The sequence below is a fragment of the Lissotriton helveticus genome, chromosome 4_1, assembly GCF_964261635.1.
Source record: "Lissotriton helveticus chromosome 4_1, aLisHel1.1, whole genome shotgun sequence".
NCBI classification, from domain to species: domain Eukaryota; kingdom Metazoa; phylum Chordata; class Amphibia; order Caudata; family Salamandridae; genus Lissotriton; species Lissotriton helveticus.
Genome location: NC_136063.1, coordinates 1,833,302,197 through 1,833,320,995, shown reverse-complemented (window position 1 = coordinate 1,833,320,995; position 18,799 = coordinate 1,833,302,197). Strand labels below are relative to the sequence as shown.

General features: G+C 44.3%; 1 protein-coding gene across 1 annotated transcript in view; it reads left to right on the top strand.

Annotated features, from left to right (window-relative positions):
• The first annotated feature begins 1,619 nt into the window (after positions 1 to 1,619).
• Positions 1,620 to 18,799, top strand: part of LOC144829383 (uncharacterized) — a 193,935-nt gene continuing 176,755 nt past the window's right edge. The window contains exon 1 of the mRNA XM_078688478.1: positions 1,620 to 1,775. Coding sequence (XP_078544604.1) covers positions 1,676 to 1,775 — 100 coding nt within the window. The 5' untranslated portion in view covers positions 1,620 to 1,675. The remainder of the gene's footprint in view (positions 1,776 to 18,799) is intronic.

The window sequence follows — 18,799 nt, the reverse complement described above, 5'->3', positions numbered from 1 at the left end:
GGCTTGTTAGTCCCTCCTTAGTTTGGCCTTGTCTTCATTTGTACCCTCCCATGGGGACGGGCCTCTTTACTTTAGTTGTTTCACGGGACCTATTATTTAGTCTGTAAGCACAAATTACTTTATTGAGTTCTCTTACTGCAGGCCGGGCTTGCGCTGCTTCAGATGAAACTGCTTGTGTTTTTTTAAGTAGCATGACCGCCCCCGTAACATGGGCACTTGCTTTCAATCACTTTAACCTGGCATTATCTTGTGTCTATTTCAACCCCCTAAGGAATATGGATTTAGAAATGATTAGTGAATTAAGTAATGAGAATTCCAGGTAGCACATAATCCTGTGCTAATGGGCTGAAGCTGACAGCAGCACATCTGTGTTACATATCATCTGCACTAAGGCAACCTGACGGGTTGTTTTCAAAAACCTGTTGTATTAACAACACCACCACCAATATCACCACCACCAATACCACCACCACCACCAATACCACCACCACTACCACCACCAATACCAACACCACTAATACCACCACCAGTATCACCACCACCACCAATACCAGCACCAATACCACCACCACCTATACCACCACCACCAATACCATCACCATCACCACCACCAAAACCAATACCACCACCACCAGTACCAATACCAATATCACCACCAATACTAATATTACCACCACCACTAATACCGCCACCACCAATACCACCATCATCAATACCTATACTACCACTTATACCACCACCACCAAGAACACCACCACCAATACCTATACCGTCACCACCAATACCACCACCACTAATACCACCACCACCATACCACCAATGCCACCATCACCAATACCACGACCTCTACCACCACAACCAATACCACCACCTTAGCGCCTCTCACTCACTAGTAATGGCAGGGGCCCTGTCCGAGGCCGGAACTGCAGCCGAGACAGTCTCTCCCTTCCTCCATGCCTGCCATAAAGCACAGCCCACCCTGCACCAGGAGATGAAGCCAGCGCCCTTCTACAGATTAAGTGTTTTTTATTAGGCCAAAGATAGCAATGACCTTACGCAATGCCACGCTGCAAACTCAAATCACAGAAAGGGCAGGAAATACCCACCCCTCCCGCTCTTCCTCCTGGGCCGCGACAGTGTAATCATAGAGAGAAAGGTGTTGGTGCGCTTTGTTAGTGTTTATAGCTCAGATCATATGTAACTCTCACTTCACACTTTGTGTCTGTGAAATTTACAACACAAGCAGAAACATAAAATGGTATTTAAAATACCATTTTATGTTTCTGCTTTCCGCACTACGAGAGAGCAAGGGAGTGACGCTCCTCCGCCCACGTGGAGGAGGTGCCCCTGAGTCAGGCACACTTTTTGAGCGTTTTATGAATCCGCAAAAAATGTCTAATTAGGCGCAAATCACGACACATGTTTCTGCCTATCGCACCGTGAGTGCTGGGGCTGGGCGGTCCCACCCTGCAGAGCATCACTAGCTCTTACACGTTCACTGTTAGACAATGCTCCGTTGCTCAAGCATTGGGAAAGGCCCCATGACGATCACGACAAGTTAATCAGTAATGTGCTCTCAGTGGATGCTATAAACCGAGTCCAAACTCCCTCTCAGGTAGGCTATAAGGAAGTTCTGGCGCTCAGCAGCTCAGCTGTGTTTGAGGACCTGCTGTCAATGCGCGCACCTGCAGGCAGCAGCATGGCGAACTGCAGTGGATTTCTGCTCATTGCTTTGATGCTGTCCAGTAGTTTGCTAGCTGCACAGGCCTCGGATCGTAAGTGTTTCAATTAAATTCAGTGACTCGTTTCTGACCTGCACTATTTCTCTATAATTGTACATTGAAATGAAAACGTTTTTCATTGTTTTTCGCATGTTATGAGAAGGTTTTACGATCGCCATGAATACATTTTATGTTGCAGTAAATATATTTTACTCAGTATTTTTTAATGGAAGTTGTGGCTTGTCAAGGACAAATATGAACAATTTTTTTATATTATGAATACATATATGAGTGAAAAATATTATTTCAGAAAATGTGACATATTATGGCCTTGTAATGTATTTATTTGTAACTATGTAATAAAGCTTTACCAAAAATGGAAAAAAATCAGAGGAGCAATTTACGATGCCAGAAAGTAAATCAAATGGATCTGGTTATTAGCGTTTAGTGATCATCATACATGTATTTGCTTCCTGTTATTTTGTTAATGGGCTAAGAATTCCAAATGTGAAATGTGTTTCGACCCCTTAGTGCTTACCCTCTGTTCCTACACATACTTGCGTTTAAGTCACAATATTTGTACACTCCCAACAAGGATAAAGGGTCAGGCGCCAGACGTATGAAGCATTTTAGCGCTCACAAATGGCCCATCGGTTCATTTGCAACCGGCAAAATGCTTTTTGGCATGTACCAACCCTATTTTGCCAGTCGATAACCTATTACCGACTTGCAAAATAGGCTTTGTGAGTCGCTTTTAGGATGTGGCGTGTTAAGGGCGCCCGTTCATAATAGCGAGTCGCACTGGTATGTAGGAATGTTTTGCGACCGGGAATGCAGTCGCAAATCATTTGCAGTTAACACCAACTTCAAGTTGGTGGTAACCCATTCACAAATGGTAAGGGGTCCTAAGGGGCCCCTTCCCCTTTGTGAACGTGGACGACAGCATTTTTCAAGAGCAGGCAGTGGTTCCCCCTTGGAACAAACCAAGAATGTTTCTGCAGAAAGTGAATTCTGTTATGGTTTAATCCTAATGAAAAAAACAGTCAGTATTTAGAATAAATTTGATTCAGCCGAACCAAAGTTTATTATTTGATCGATCCCAGATTCTGAGTCACACAATAAATAGTCAGATGAGTGGTGAAAAGATACTGCCTGAGGACTCCAAGTGCTAAGAACCAAAACCATCAAAGAAGTAAAAGTGACAATGTGAACAAACATACATGGTATATTGGTTATTGCTTTTTAAAGACAGCCAAAATGCATTGCATATATTTTCAAACAAAGTGGGATCAATCCCAGTGTTAATTCACACAGGAATTAGGTCTGTCATTATTGGTGTTTCGACCCGTTATCAGATAACAGGGTCTCATCAGGACAGAGAAGAACCTGGGGGGCTAAGGAGATTAATAAATTACTGATCTGGACTCAGATTATTCATAAATTGAGGTGTATAAAAGATGGTACATACTAGCACTACCCTTATTACCCCACAGAGTACAACGCGGCAAGATTGATATCCATGCCCCTGACAAACACCAGCATTGGCCGTCTAGTAATCTAATTGATAGTACTGGACCAACCCACCAACCATCAATATGTACCATCTATTATACACCTCACTTTATGAATAATCTAAGTCCAGGTCATTCATTTCTTAATCACCTTAGCTCCCCAGGTTCCTCTGTCCTGATGAGACCCTGATATCTGAAAAAGGGTTACAAGATTATACCCCCCAACTCGCTGATGATCATCTGCGCTGATGCGGAGAAGGCATTTGACTGTATTCCCTGGCCTTATCTCTTTGTGGTGCTAACGCATTTTGGAGTTGGCCCTCGCTTTCACAACTGAGTAGCCCTCCTGAATGCTGTGCCATTGTAACGGTGAGGGCAAATGGGGTCACTTCAGTGCTGTTCCCATTGGGGTGGGAAAGCAGGAAAGGCTACCCACTAACCCCACTTTGGCCTCACAGATACAGGTAATAAACATGCCCCAGGAGAAGATCCAGCGATGCATGGACTTATGTTACGTGGTGGAACCCCCTTGGAGGCACTAACAGCCAGATTCATCATTCTCCCGTTTTGGGAGCCCCTAATAGCGATTCATAAGGAATCGCTATTAAGGACTTGCAAAACGAGATTCATGTAGGAATTGCAAAAAATATTGCGATTCCTACATGTTCCTTATTTGCGATTAGCAAATTGCTAATCGCAAATAAGGAATAACTCCCCATGCATTCCTATGGGCCTACAGGCCCATAGGAATGCATGGGGAGTTATTCCTTATTTGCGATTAGCAATTAGCTAATCGCAAATAAGGATGCGATTTCAAGGGTGCAGGGGTGTCCAAAGGACACCCTGTAGCACCCCTGAAATGCAATCTACATTGGTGTTGCGCACACACATGTCCAAAGGACATTGTGTGTGTAACATGCAACTTAGAAAAATGCATTTAAATGCATTTTTCTAAGTTTTTGCTATTTACCACGAGGTCTGACCTCTCGGTAAATAGCGGCCCAAAATTGCAATTTCGCAATTTTAAAATGATTCATGAATTGCATTTAAGGAATCTCAAATAGAGATTCCTTAAATGCAATTCTTCGCAAATGTGCGAATTCTTCAATGGCGAATTTTGCATTTGGGATGATGAATCCCAAATGCAAAAATTGTACTCGCAAAAGGCAAGATTCTGAGAATCTTGCCCTTTGCAAGTGCAATTTAGCTTGATGAATCAGGATATGTGTATGATGGAAGAGGCTAAATAAACCTGTGTATGATGGAAGAGGCTAAATAAACCTCCTAATGCCGGCACTGCCGGTGTTCACTGCATAGGTCAAAGAAAGGTCCCATGTGGGGTGGAAAGGGAAGGCCGACAAGACCACACCGTTCTGTAGGGAGGAAACAATATGTGAAGTCAGAGAACTACAGGGGTTTGCTCTGTGGGAAGCGAGAGGTAGAGTCAGCCTGGGGATGTGTAATGACTGATGGGGCACTCAAATCCTTTGTGTGTTTACAAGAAGAATAGGACCTCTCACACACGCAACATTACAAATATACCCAGTTGAGATATGACCTGCATACTAAGCTGGTGTACTGGGCCTCCCTTTCTGACATGTTCCCACTGGTTGGACCCCTGGGGAGGGGGGCGATATCCTCTACATAATGAGTACAGCCATGATGTCTTTGGAGGCCTCTGGCGATGATGGGAACAAGACATATGAGGCAGGGAGGACGTGGATTGGGAGGCAGCTTTAATGGTTAAAGGTGGCCATTAGGGCTCACTTCCACCTAATACAGCCCGCATTGAGTTTACATAGCATGTGACAAGATCCTACTGCCCAACTGTCTACATTGCAAAGTATTTATCAAGTCATTTTACCACACCATATGGGAATGTATGAAGATACTGAAATACTGTTAAACTATACGGAAAGAGTTAGGAGACGTTAGAAGAGGAGATTCCGTTAACTCCCAATTCATGCTTTTGGAAGTGCAGGAGGGAGTAATGACCTGAACCGCAAGAAACCACTGTTCTGTTTGCTGCGTCTGAATGGTGTCAAAGAGAGACACAGGGTGGGTCTGGAGGGCTCAGGGTGTCCCCACTAAGGAACCATGGATTGCAGGAATGGTAACTTGAATGGAGGCTAGAAGGGTGATATATACCACAAGAGAATATCCCAGGAAATTTGAGCCAATATTGGGCCAATGGATAGAGTTATGTGGTCTAAAATCAATAATAATAATTATTTCTTTATTCAATAGCAAATGCGACCATAAAAGATACAAACATACATTAAAATGATGGAGATATACATCATAAGTTAAAATATTAAATACAACTATTGCACAGCCAGTTTTTAAAAGAGTTAAACGTGGATAAAAAAAACCTCATGAATTCATAAACAACACACCTCATAAATCTAAATGGTACCATATGGATTCTGGCCAAACATAGTTTATTCAGGACTAGAGAGCCCAGACACAGAGGGTATAAGCATTTGACAGGAGCGGTAAATACAGAAGTGCCGCTCAAGCATGCCTAAACGTCATACTCTTTAACAAGGGATGGAGAAATTGCCTTCTTGGAAAGGAAAAGAATTTGCAAAATAATACAAAGAGTAACATATCCTGTGGAGATCTAGTATTGCAACCACAGGGACCCCTTTGATTTGACTGGAAAAACTTGCCGGGGAAGCTAAAAGAAAATAGAGACGATTAAAAATCTATCATGAGCTTTGGTAGTCCAAAAAGGACTTTAACAGTACATAAGTCCTCACGGAGGGTTTCCTAAGTTCAATGTCTTCGTGATGAGGAGAAGAGTATTTACGGTGTAGGTCTTTTACACAATGTTTACATCTCCGGGACCCATAGTATTGTGTGCAAGAAAAATGTCTGGCCTCCCTAGAGCATAAAAAGATTCCTTTACATAACGTAGTCAAGGGATTTTGTTACCATGCTCCAGTGAAAGGTAGTCGGAAAGGATCAGATGATTTAAGCCCTTATTTTCTCTTTTCCATATCTTTATCCAGCACAATAAAGGTTTGATTGCCAATTGATCCACCAAAAAATCAACCCCTAACTCATTGTGCACTGCCAGGCTGGTGTGCCATGTGGGACTCATAGAATCTGCTGCAGAAACTTATTTTCAGCCACCTGTAGCCTGTGTGCGGGAACATACCCCCATATTTCACTGCATTATAAAACCTTAGAAATAACTTTGGACTGATACAATTTCAAGATGACCTCAGGCGACCATGATCCCAATCTACTAGCAAAACTGAAAATAGTGCTCGTAGCTTTAATCAAACTCCTTAATTACTCCTCTAAAAGCGATCTCCACTGTAGTTAATCATCAAATAGCACTCCTAAGTAGAAGAAAACCGAGACCTTTGCTAGGGTTGACTGCTGGCTTTAACATTTTTCAACTGAAGTCCCCGGGGACTAGCAACTACGACATAAGACTAAAATTAACACCCAAGTCCAGCCTGTCCATAAAAGCAACAAACCCATCTATTAAAACCTGCAAGCCCCAAGCCGTGCAAGCCATGAGTACTGCATCATCAATACAAAGTAAAACTGGCTAAGATCTCCTGCCCACCCTGGGGGAATCCAACTGTAAAGCCAAAAGGGCAGCTTCGAGGCCATTGATGTAAATTGAGAATAAAAAATCGGCTAAAATACAGCCTTGACGCACTCCCCGAGTGCAGTTAAAATAATTGGTGCAGGCCCCTTCTTGGGAAATTCTAATAGCCGACGGCATGGGAGCATGAAGAAACGTACGTAGTGGCACAATGGGGGGGGAGGTAACTCCCAAGCAAATCAATATATTCCACAGTTTGCTTTGATTAATTCGATCGAAAGCGGACATAAGGTCCATAAAGTCCATAAAGGCTAAAAACAGAGCACCTAGTTGTGTCACTGTATATTTGGTTATTAAAAGATAGAGGTTAAGGCATTGGTCCGTTGTTGACATGCCTGGGCAAAAGCCAAATTGAACCTCCGATAAAAAATGGTTATCATTAGCCCATATGGAGAGTCTAGATAAAAACACCCGACCCAACACCTTAACTACAGCATCAATAAGGGAAATCTTTGTCACCCTTTTTAAAAATTGGTATAATAGTTGTTGTGTACCAGGATGGCAACGGCCCTTTCACGGCCGCCGCATTTAATACTTGGGTAAAATTTGGGGCCCACACCTCAATATTATCGTGGAAAAGATCCAGTGGTATCTCATCGGTGCCCAGAGCCTTATTCTGAGACAGCAACTCAATGCTCGTGTAAACCTCCTCCAGGGAGAAGCTAACAAGGCTAAGGATTATATCTACACGGCGCTCATCTGGAAGGCCTGCATTATAAACACTTTCAAAATGGGAAACCCACTGTACCCGAGTAATCTGATGGCACACGGTTGGTCTACCTGGTTTTGCAAAACAGGGGCTATTTATCTTCCAAAATAGTGTTGTGTCCCTCAATTTGCCCACTTTGATTAAATCTTCCCATACCTGTTTCTTTAATTGGTGCCTACAGTCTTTCAAGGCCTCTTTGTAGAGACATCGGTAGAGCAACCAGGGGCACCTGTTTCAGAGCTACCCCCAGCCGCCTACAGGCCCATGAACACTTAGAATCGAACCATGAAGGGGAGGCCAAGCCGTGCCCAGCCGCCTGTGTAGATAAAAGATCCCAAAACAACCTGTGTGATGGCGGCAAACAAGCTTAGAATGTCCTCACTAGGAATTAAGGGATCCAAACACCTACCTATCTCCTGCTGGCAAGTGAAAAAGAGGTTGTTATTAAATGTATTTATTTATTTGTGTATTTATTTAGCGCTCTACAACCCGGGGGTGTCTAGGCGCTTGTGAAGGAGGTCCACAGGGTATCTGCGTGAGTGGGAGAAAGTGAAAACCCAGTTTACAGCGTGTAAAGCCACATTTTCAGTCATTTTCTAAAGGACAGAAGATCAGGGGAGTTTCTTAAATGAAGAGGTAGCTTGTTCCACCATCTAAAGGTGATGTTGAAGAAGCTTTTGCCACCCCATCTTTGGAGGCGGGATGATGGTACCCTCACCAGCTTCACGGAGGCCAAACGGAGTGCGCGGGCTGGTGTATACCATTGGAAGCGTTTAATTAGGTAAGAGGGGCCTGAGTTCTGTATGGCCTTGAATGAGATACACAATGCCTTAAACCGAATTCGCTTCTCAATCGGTAGCCAGTGCAGAGTATTGAGAGCCTGTTTAGCAGATGAGTATTTGGACAGCCCGACGAGCAGTGTAGCAGTGGAATTCTGAAGAACCTGTAGTTTTGTTATTACTGATTTGTTTGCTCCAACTAGTATTCCATTACAATAATCGAGTTTAGACAGCACTAAAGGCTGCCACCACTGTTTTCTGCAAGCCTGTTGGTATAAAGGACAGAATTTTCTTCAGGATTTTTAAGAAGTAATAGATGGAAGCAGTGAGTTTGTTTACGTGATGACAGAAGGAAAGGGTGGTGTCTATAATGACTCCAAGATGTTTTGCCTTAATAACTGGAGTTGCGAGGGTTCCCAGCTCTGGTGGCCCCCATTCTGAGGATCAGAAAGAAGTGACTTTCCCAAAGAAAAGTACCTCAGTTTTATCTGAGTTTAATTTAAGACAATTCTCAGCCATCCATACGCTGACACATCTCATACACTCCTTAAAGTTCTGCGCTATTTTAGGATTATTGCTTGAGATTAATACAATAATCTGGGTGTCATCTGCGTATGATATAAATTCAAATCCGTGTGATTTGATCATACGTGCCAGAGGAGCCACATATAGATCGAAAAGGGTGGGGCTCAATGATGAGCCCTGTGGCATACCACACTGGAGCCTGAAACATTTAGATTTGTAGCCTCCTATTTCTACAAATTGTTCTCGATTGAGCAGAAAGGATCTGAGCAATGTTAGTGCTACGTTTTCTACTCCACCTTCCAGGCACCTGTCAATTAAAATGTCATGATCCACCGTATCAAAGCCAGTCGCTAAGTCTAATAGAATCAGGGCTGCTGATCCTCCATTATCAACCGCACATCTGACTTCCTACGTTGCAGTGATCAAGGCTTGTTCAGTGCTGTGATGGGCTCTAAAGCCATATTGAGTAGGATCCAATATGTGATTATTCTCAATGAAAACCGTCACTTCATGATTCATATGTTTCTCTAATACTTTTGCCGGTAAGGGTAACTGAGAAATGGGGCGATAGTTTCCTAATTCTGTTTTATCTAGGTTTGATTTATTTAACAAAGGTAAAATTGATGTTTTCTTCCACATTGTGGGAAAGGTCCCTGTTTCAATGGCCAAATTGAGGACCTCCGTAAGTGGCATAGCAACCGGCTACCCTAACAGAAGGGTTACTCGTGGAGGGCAGGGATCGAGGAGTGCGCCGGATTTTGTTGCTAATAGAAATTTTAGTGTTTGTTCTTGAGAAAGCGGTGTGAAGTTAGGAAAGCGGGATTCAGTAGATTTGGTTGCCGAAATAGGCTGGGCTAAGGTCGAACATGTGATAACAGATTGGACACCTAGGGGATTAACTGGTCTTAAAACAAAGGTGTCATAGATAGTGGAGACTTTATCGTGGAATGCGGAGGCCAGTGTATCACAGAACGCTTGGTCTGTTGTACTGTTGGTCTCTTGTACTTGACTAAGTTTCAGCACTGTTGCAAAAAGCTCCTTCAAATTATTTTTTTCTCCTTCGATTTTTTCAGAAAAATAGCTGATTTCAGTTTTTTTAATCAACTCTTTGTGCTGTGTCAGGCTTGACTTGTATAGTTCCTTTTCTTTAGGGTCGTAGTGTTTGCGCCAACATCTTTTGTGACTGTGACACAGCGTTCTTGAGCTCTTTAGTTCTTCCAAAAACCAAGGTTCAGTTGATACTGTCCTGATGGTTCTCCCCGTTCTTAGAGGGACAGTAGTGCTAGCTGCTACTGCTATCCAGTGATGGTACTGTAGTGAGGCTACCTCTGGGTCTTTTATAAAACACAGCTTATTTTTATTCAACTAGGCGAGAAAATCGTTACTATCTAGCCTATGCCATTGATCGCTTGAATCGCTGCTTACTGGGACGTGCTTGGAAACCGTTGGGGAAGGATGAGTAAGAGTAAACATCACGGCATGATGATCTGTCCAGTGAAGTAGAAGGGTATTATTATATTTCAGTAGTGGGCAGTCTGTGAATATAGGGTCTAAGAGGTGACCCGCTATGTGGGTTGGACCGCTCACAATTTGCTTGACTCTAAGGAGGGCCTTAGAGTCGTTATCGAGCAGATTGTCTAAATGAAAATTAAAATCACCCAAGATGGTAACATTTTGAGAAGTTACTTTATGTTCCAGAAGTTGGCCCATGATGTGTAAAAAGTTCGTTCTGGAACCTGGCGGCTGGTAAATTAACATCCCAGTGAATGAATATACATGGGTATGTAGAATGGTAGGGCCGAATTCGACCGAGAACCCTTAAGTATTTGCCCGGCGTTAGCCGCCTCTCATACCATTCGAGATTACCAAACAAAGAGGCAGGCGCTGGAGACAGAAGGCAGGAAACAGGAGTTTATTCCGACGGAGCAGAACACGTCAAATCAGACAACAGGGTATCTTCTTGAGGTGCTCTAAACGCATCCTTGAGGCCTGGCCTCTTATACACAGGTTTATTGCTTTATTATATGAAACACATTCTTGTCAATACTTGATGTACGGAAAGACATCCTCGGAATCCCCGCTTCACCCCCGTTCCCACACATATTTACAGTAGAGTTCCCACCTCAACCTCAGCATGTGGTGGTTGTCGCGCAGCTGGACATTCTGCTGGGAACGGGAAAGTGGGCGATCGGTCGGATCCGGAGGTGTGAGGGTATTGATTAACCACCGCTCCTTTGATGTGAGGCGAGGTCCTACTGTAGGGGGCAATAAACTGCATCTGTCGGGCTAGGTGATGGCCTGGGATCGGGCTGGGCAATCGGGCAGGGAGGAAGAGGTTATCAAAAAGGGGGCCTGTTCTTTGAATGAGATGAAAGAGCGAGGGGGTTCAGCACGGGATGTGGCTCGGAGACAGGGTCGCGCTAGAGGTGCGCTTATGGTCCAAGCAGGAGAAACCGGGGGCTGTCGGGGCGCGGGGGAATGCTTGCGAGGCTGGGGTGTGAGGGGGAGAGGCGCGCAGGCTATTGGCAGTGGGCAGAGAGGTCGTGACACAAAAATGGCTGCCACCTACTTTCGCGATGGGGCCTAAAAGGGACAAGATGGCGTGGCTACTGCTTTCATGGTTGTCGCTCTACTTTCAACAGTGGCTGTGGTGAACATAAATGAACGCCGCTTATGTATACCGATTTTAGTCATTTTCCACAGTCCCCAGTTTTTATCATGAGTTAGTTCATTTCTGTTTATGTCTGAGGTAAGGACGTACAAGCTGACATCTAGTTATACTAATAAGGGAAGCATGTGGCTGGGCTGTTTATCGAGGTCTTTGGTAGCCCATATGCATTACGGGCAGATGGAAATAATCCTGCTATCAATGTTAACAGAATCGTACATAACCACATGTAGTCGATGCGATAGGCGAGGAGGCAGTGCATACAAAATTACATTAGCTGTGTCGTATGTTAGACCTTGGAGACGGGGATATTATTTAGACGATGTAGGAAATTCGTTCGAATACAAACATGATGTCATACAAAAATGTTCTGGCCAAATAAGGGCTATTAAGTCATGATACAGAGTTAACGCTTTCTTAGTTATCCATGTACAGTTGAAAGTGACCGATGTAAGGTTTCGAAAGCTCAATTGGGTGATAATCAATACAAGTGGTTGGGAGAGGAATTCAACTTAATACAAGGGACAGTCAAGGGGTGGCAATGTTCAAAAAGGGTTCGTCTGTCCAGTGTCTTTTTACAGCGAGCCATCACTGGTAGGCCCTCATTGTTTTTCTTCTTTCGTTGGCACTGTTGAGCACCGGCGGTGGAGCTATGCATCCAGCTCTACTTCAGATCTCGCGTTGCAGGGTGTGGCCATTCTTTGCTCTCGGACCACAGTCCTGTGTTTGTCCTATTCCTTAACTAACCTATCATAGGTACCTTAGGCGGGGTACTCGCATTCCGTTCTTCCTTCATGACAAACCCTATTCTATCTTTTGTGCTGTCTTTCGTCTCAGAGTCAAGTAAAAAAATTCCATATGAAAAAAGGGGGGTGATGGGGGCGTGCTTTGGGAGGCCGAGGGAAGAGAGGGTGGAGTGGGATCAGATCTGAAACGGACCAAGGAGGGCAGAAATTTCAAGTAAGTGGGCCAATCAATCGGGCACAATGGGCTGGGACTTTCGGCACGAGCTCATCAACGTGCAGGGGCTTCTGGGCGGCCCTCCTTTCCTTCACTTTCCACGCTGAGAACGGTGCCTTGTCCCGCAACTCTTTGCTCTGTGGCTCCACCTTGGTCGAGGTCATAGATATTCCCCGATCTGCAGCCAGGCCGTGCGTCACATCCGGCCCCCCTCCTCCTCCGACTGCACGCTATCCTTAAATGAGTACAAAAAACAGTTTTTTTTAGAGAATTGGCAGGGGAAGACGTTTACACACTTTAATTTCTCTCCCAACCCCAAGTAGTTGGGGAATTGTTCATTGGTCACGATAGGGTGGATGCTTGGTAATCCTTACATCGGTATATGTTGTTAACTCATGCATCATTGCTGTAGTGCAGGTCGGCAAGCATTTTTTTTTTTTCAAACAACATGTCTGTCTGACGTTTTACTCTTGTTATATTTGCGAACGTGGCAAGAAGTCTGATATCTAAAAATTACATAGTTTATCGAATTCAAACCGGCTCTTTCAGTAGAGACTCGCGTTTGTCTTAAAACAAATCCCGTTGAGCTATATGTTTCTTCAGGGTCTGTTAATTTATAAAAAATGTGAAATGCTGTTATCATGGGACTATAGCTACAGTCTTTAAGATTTTCTGGGACGGCTGGTACAGAACTGGGACCATTCTGGAGGAACGGGGACGTATCGGACATTCTATTTTTGTACAATGGGCGGTGGTAATCCGAACGATGAGGGTGGTGTTACCAAAGTACTTAAGACAAAAGCCACTGACATATAGTTCCCTTTTTAAGGGTCAGATTAGGGGACATCAGTCGTCTCACCTGTCCTTTCTTTCTCAGCCAATTAAGTTTCATCATTTTACAGAAAGGAGAGGCAGTAATATGGCAAAATACGATCGTTTTGTTTCTGTCAATTTGTTCAAACACTGTCGTGTCTAAAAGTCAATTATTCCCGTACCGGTGAGGTACAGTGTCGTCATTTATTCAAAAGGGAGCGAGGAAGCCCTCAGAGGGAGAGAGCGTCGTGCGTACCAAATAGGCTATTAGTACACGTACAACATAAAAAGAGGGTGAGAGAGAGAGAGAGAGAGACGTGTACAATAATAGGCTATTCAGTGCACACACATATAGATCAGTACGGGTCAGTTTCACGTAAAAAAAAAAACACAAGCTGAGGGAAAACATAAATTCATAGTTTACGTATACACAAATACCAGATAGGGTGCGACAGTACATACATCAAGTACGAAAACTTAAGATAAAACAGAGGGCTATTTTTGGCGAAAGAGCCTTTTCATGCGTGTTGCATATTTTCAGTACTCCATTTAATTCATTTGGGGGTCGAGCTCTTCGTTCTCCTTCCTTCATAATAGCAGACAATTTCTGTTGGTAACCTCGCTTCAATAAATACTTACTCCTTTTAATTGGTCGGACACTTGTCCAGTCGTGCTTATACTCACGGTGGGGTCTTCCAACATCTAACAAATGACGATCCGAGTTGAGGTAAAGGAGGGGTGTCTGTCGGATGTGCGATGGTGCAATTCTGACTTTTCTATGAGGATGGAAGAAGAGGGGGTGAATCTAAAACATGACAATATCCCTAATTTCTGGGCTGAGGGGGGATTTTGGATGAACCCCAACCCGGGGTATCCTTAACTTTTCTCATCTAGTCTGCACATTAAGTTGACTCACTGGTGCGCGTCATTTAGGGCGTTCATTTGGGATATCGGTTGGGGTCCGAGGTACTACAATAACCCTTCAGGTTTCTGGCGTAGGCCACTCTCCCATTCACTAGCTCCAGAGAGGGAGAGAGTCGTTCCTAGGTAGGGTAAGTGCTATATTCTTTTTCGTCCTTCACATGCAGGTATCATGTTCGGGCTTGTTTTTCTTATTCCATTAACCGCTCGATCCATACCTCAGTCATACAAAAAAAAGCATTCGTCCGTCAACCCAGACGTGCGCCACACATGAGCATTCATACAACACAAATCGGGGCCCACGCGCGCATTCATACCATACAATTCTTCTTCTTTCTGCGTGTAACACGGTGCATTCTGGGTCTTCTCCATACTCCAGCTGAAATTCCGATATTAACCTGCAGAGAAAGAGAAGGGGGGGTGACAGCGTACAAAGCACATCAGCGCGCAAAAACACGAAAATGTTTTTACCTACCACGTGCCTAACTTATCTTCTTTAGGAAGCAGTACCTTGCATCTCGGCATTGCAGCCCAGAGGAACTGGTCTATTGTCCTATTCATAGATATATCTAAATATCCGAATCTTTTACCTATTGCTTATGCTGCAGGAATGCAAAAATACGACAGATCTTGACTATTCTTTTCGCATTGTTCGTATGTACCGTGCCTTTCTAATTTTTCATAACCAAAATTGCTTCATTTTACTTGTCTTTATTTATTTTGAAAATAGTAGCCTTTATCCGAGAACCTACCCATCTAAGTGACTGATATGAGGCTAGTTCTACACATTTTTTTTTCTTTTAAAACCTTGATTGAAAAAGATGTCAGCATAAAAATACGGGCCTGCAACCATACAGGCCGGCCACGGGGCAGACGGGAAATGTATGAGGTAAGGAGAGATTACACTTGTAGTATAGGAGTACGTAAGAGGCGAGCCATTGTAATTGGAAAAACTTAAACGAGACAAATGGTTGCAGGATCAATGAAGGTTGATTTTATAATTGAAAGTAAAACAAGATCAGTTACAATAAAATCGTTTATACGCATACCATGGGCGAGCATCATGAGTAGCATAACTTCGAAAATACAATAATCAATAGTGAATAAGAGCCAATATCAGTAGGGTTGTCCGCATGCCCATTCAGTACCCTTCCCCGCCCGCCACGTGCTCAAGGACCGTATACATATCCCATAATATCAAGGCTATGTAACTAAAACGTCATAAGGAGTTGCAAGTCTCGCCTATTCTGGCGCCATTTTGGGGCGTGGCCGGGTGGGTCCAGAGTATAGTCCAAATTCCTCTGACAACTAGCGGCCGGACCAGAATCCCTTTCGGTAGTTCAAAAAGTTCGTTAGCGCCAACAGAGAGGACAAGCGGCGTGGGCCGCGGCTTAAAGGCGAGGAAGTCAAAATCTTCCCTACCGGGTCACGCTGAGGTCCCACCGCCGGAGCTGATCGAGTTGGCAGTCTACAGTGTCTCCTAGTAATTCGGACAAAGGCCGGTGTCAGCATGAGAGCACCACCATCTTGTGACAACGTTGTGGCCACTCCGGAGAGGGGGACAGCAGGTGTATCCCTCCACAGATACGTTGAATCAGTCTTTCCTTCGATACCAGATGTGGATAAGGTGGCGGTCGCCCGAGGCAGTGGCATATCCATGGGGGATAGTCGAGCAACAGTGGCGGTGGCCCCCACCGGAAGCCTGCGGGAGTCGAGGGCCAGTGACTTTCGTAAAATTTTTAAAACTGAGAGGACGTCTTCAAGAGTGGGGCTCATGCCCGAGCAGGCAAGCATCCGAGTTCCAAGGTAGCCCAGAGCCATCCTTGCAGGCCAGGCCGAAGTCTGTGGAGCTGACCGCCATTTCATGAGCTCCGTGGCAGCCGCCTGTCGCTGTACCGCAAGAGCGGGTGCAATTCAGCCCGATGGTGGGTGAGACGCTGTAGCCGCAAGAGCAGGCGAAACTCAACCGGCCGAGTGAGGCACTGTGCCGCCAGAGCGGGCGCAACTCAGCTGGCCGAGTGAGGCACTGTGCCGCAAGAGCGGGCGCAACTCAGCTGGCCGAGTGAAGCGCTGGGGTGCAGCTGAGGCACCTCCACCTGGGGAGGTGGGGGAGGCTCGTTCGCGCCGCCTCTCCCTCCCAGTGCACCCCACGCCGTCTCCTGGCGCAGGTATATGTGATGGTCGGACCAGGCAATAAGGGGGGGGGGTCATCAGCAAGGCATTCACCCCCCCCACCGTGGCTCGCTGGATGCCGCCTCAGGGTGGACGAATTGTAGTGTAGCTCCTATTTTCCCAATAGGCTCTGCGCATTGGAATAGTACCTACAGCAGTAAAGGCCTAGGCCAGACGTTAACTAGGTCTACTACTGTCGATACTAGACTTAATTTTTGGGTTTGCCAGCTAAGCTCAGAGTTCGCTAGAAACTTTCTCGAATGTTCAAGGAAGGAATTAACTCCCCTGATTAGACAAGAAGGGATTTAGTTTCTGACAACCATAGAACATGACAACTTTGCTCTCCCCTAATCAAGAGTCAATCTCGAGAGTCGTGTGAGCACAAGGCAATTATTTTACTCAGTCAGTACGTGCATTCTTAGTCTCATCAGAATGTAGAGAAAAGGAAGAGACGGGCGTGTTCAATAAAAAGGTGTTATTTATTGATCAGTCTCTTTTCTCATACATGAGAAATGGATCGATATTATTGCAATACTTATAGTTAAGTAAAGTGCATACATTAAAAGCAATAGTATAAAATAATACTGTAAAAACATTGATATGGTTTCTGAGCCATATGATGTTTAAAATGATTAAAATATATTTACATACACATATACATTTTGACTAAACGTGCTCAACTGGTGTTTCTAAATACGCCTACCCCGTGTACCTGACCTAAGTCTAATGCGTGGGCGGGAATAGAAAGTTACAGTTTAAGTTAAGTTTGTTTTTGCAAAGTGAATAACTAAAGAATTCTCTGTGAGGGGTTATTCAGTTCTGTACCCTGCGAGGGCTGCCCGAGAGCGCCGGTGCTGGGTCTCTCGGCTTGAGATAGCAGCGCGTCTCTCAGCGCGTCAGGAAGGCGGGGCTGCTGCCAGCGGGGTCTGCTTCTGCTCTCGGCTTCGGCAAGTATGGCTGCTCCGTCTTGTCACCACGCGTGTAATTGCATAGGGCAAGGTCGGCAATATTTATACCTTAAAGGTGCCGAGATTGACGTAAGGATGGACATAGATACGTCAATAAAGATGTCATACGACTTGCTCGTTAGCACATTCTTTACTAAAGTTCTCTGTGAAATCAAAACAATGGCCGCACGGATTATCCAGGTTGTCATAGGTTTGATTTGTTATGAGAACGTCGTATGCCTTATCAGGGGCTGGAGGAATGTCGCTTGTCTAATTAGATCTCAAGCGTTATGACCTAATCAGATAACACGTTCCTGTGCCGTAGTGTGACTGCGTCAGATAACGGTATCTGCATCATGGGGGTTTTCTTGCCTCATGGGCTGACTGTTAGTTAACTTGATAGTTAGTTTAACCAGAATAGGGTCAGGAATAGGGGGACTGATTCAGAACCTATAGAAATACACGACACCCACTCCACGCTAACTATGGTCATATCTACTAATCTATGCATAGTATAACATAGTACAACATACTATAGAGTATAGTGTATACCTTACCACCCCAAAATACATAAATGCATTTCGAAATTTTCAAATATACTGAAAAATTGCAGCCATAAATATTGTATGCACTTAAGCTATGAATTAAATGCAAAAGTAAACACGCATTTTTATGCATTATTGCTTATTGGTATATGAGAAATACACATGAAATGGCTCTTAATATGGCTATACAGAAAGGAAGTTCCAGACCATTTCATCACATAATAAAATATTTGTGAACATCCCAGCGAGCAGCTAAAGTCTATAAAGTATCTAAAAATAGAAATTTTAGTTCTCTAGGAATAGTTTCTTACTTTAAGCAGAAAATCAGTGTCCCGGGGAAAAAATATGTAGAAAAATATTTTAAGGGGCTTGCTGAAAAATATTGCTGTCCGTGAGCTGGAATGAAATTGTTCATGTGACTTTATTTTTAAAGTTGAAGGCCGAATTCAGGGAACGCCGTGTGCGAGTTTACTCAAAAGTCTCTATTTCTGTTCTGGAGAGAACATCATATCATTCAGGCTTTCGAAAAAACTGTCAACAGCTTCATGGGAAAGTTCCACTAAGTCGGAAATAGGGGTAACCATGCATTCGTGCGCATGATTGTCTCCATTGACATTCTGAATCTCATTGCTGACAGAAGGTCGTACCTGATCGATGCTGCTTTCATCTTGAACTTCACTACTCTTCAATCGCAGTGGTGAAGATTCCAGGAATGCCGTCATCAGGATTGGCAGCCTTTGAGGGCAGCACAAAGCGTGAACCTTGGTAGGAACCAACAGTGTATCTGCATCCACTGGCGCATCCGATTGTAGCGTCAGACAGGTGTCTAACACGCATTCTTCTCCGCATAGCAGACACCTTAGTACAGGTAAAACACACCTTTGCCACATTGGTCGAAATGAT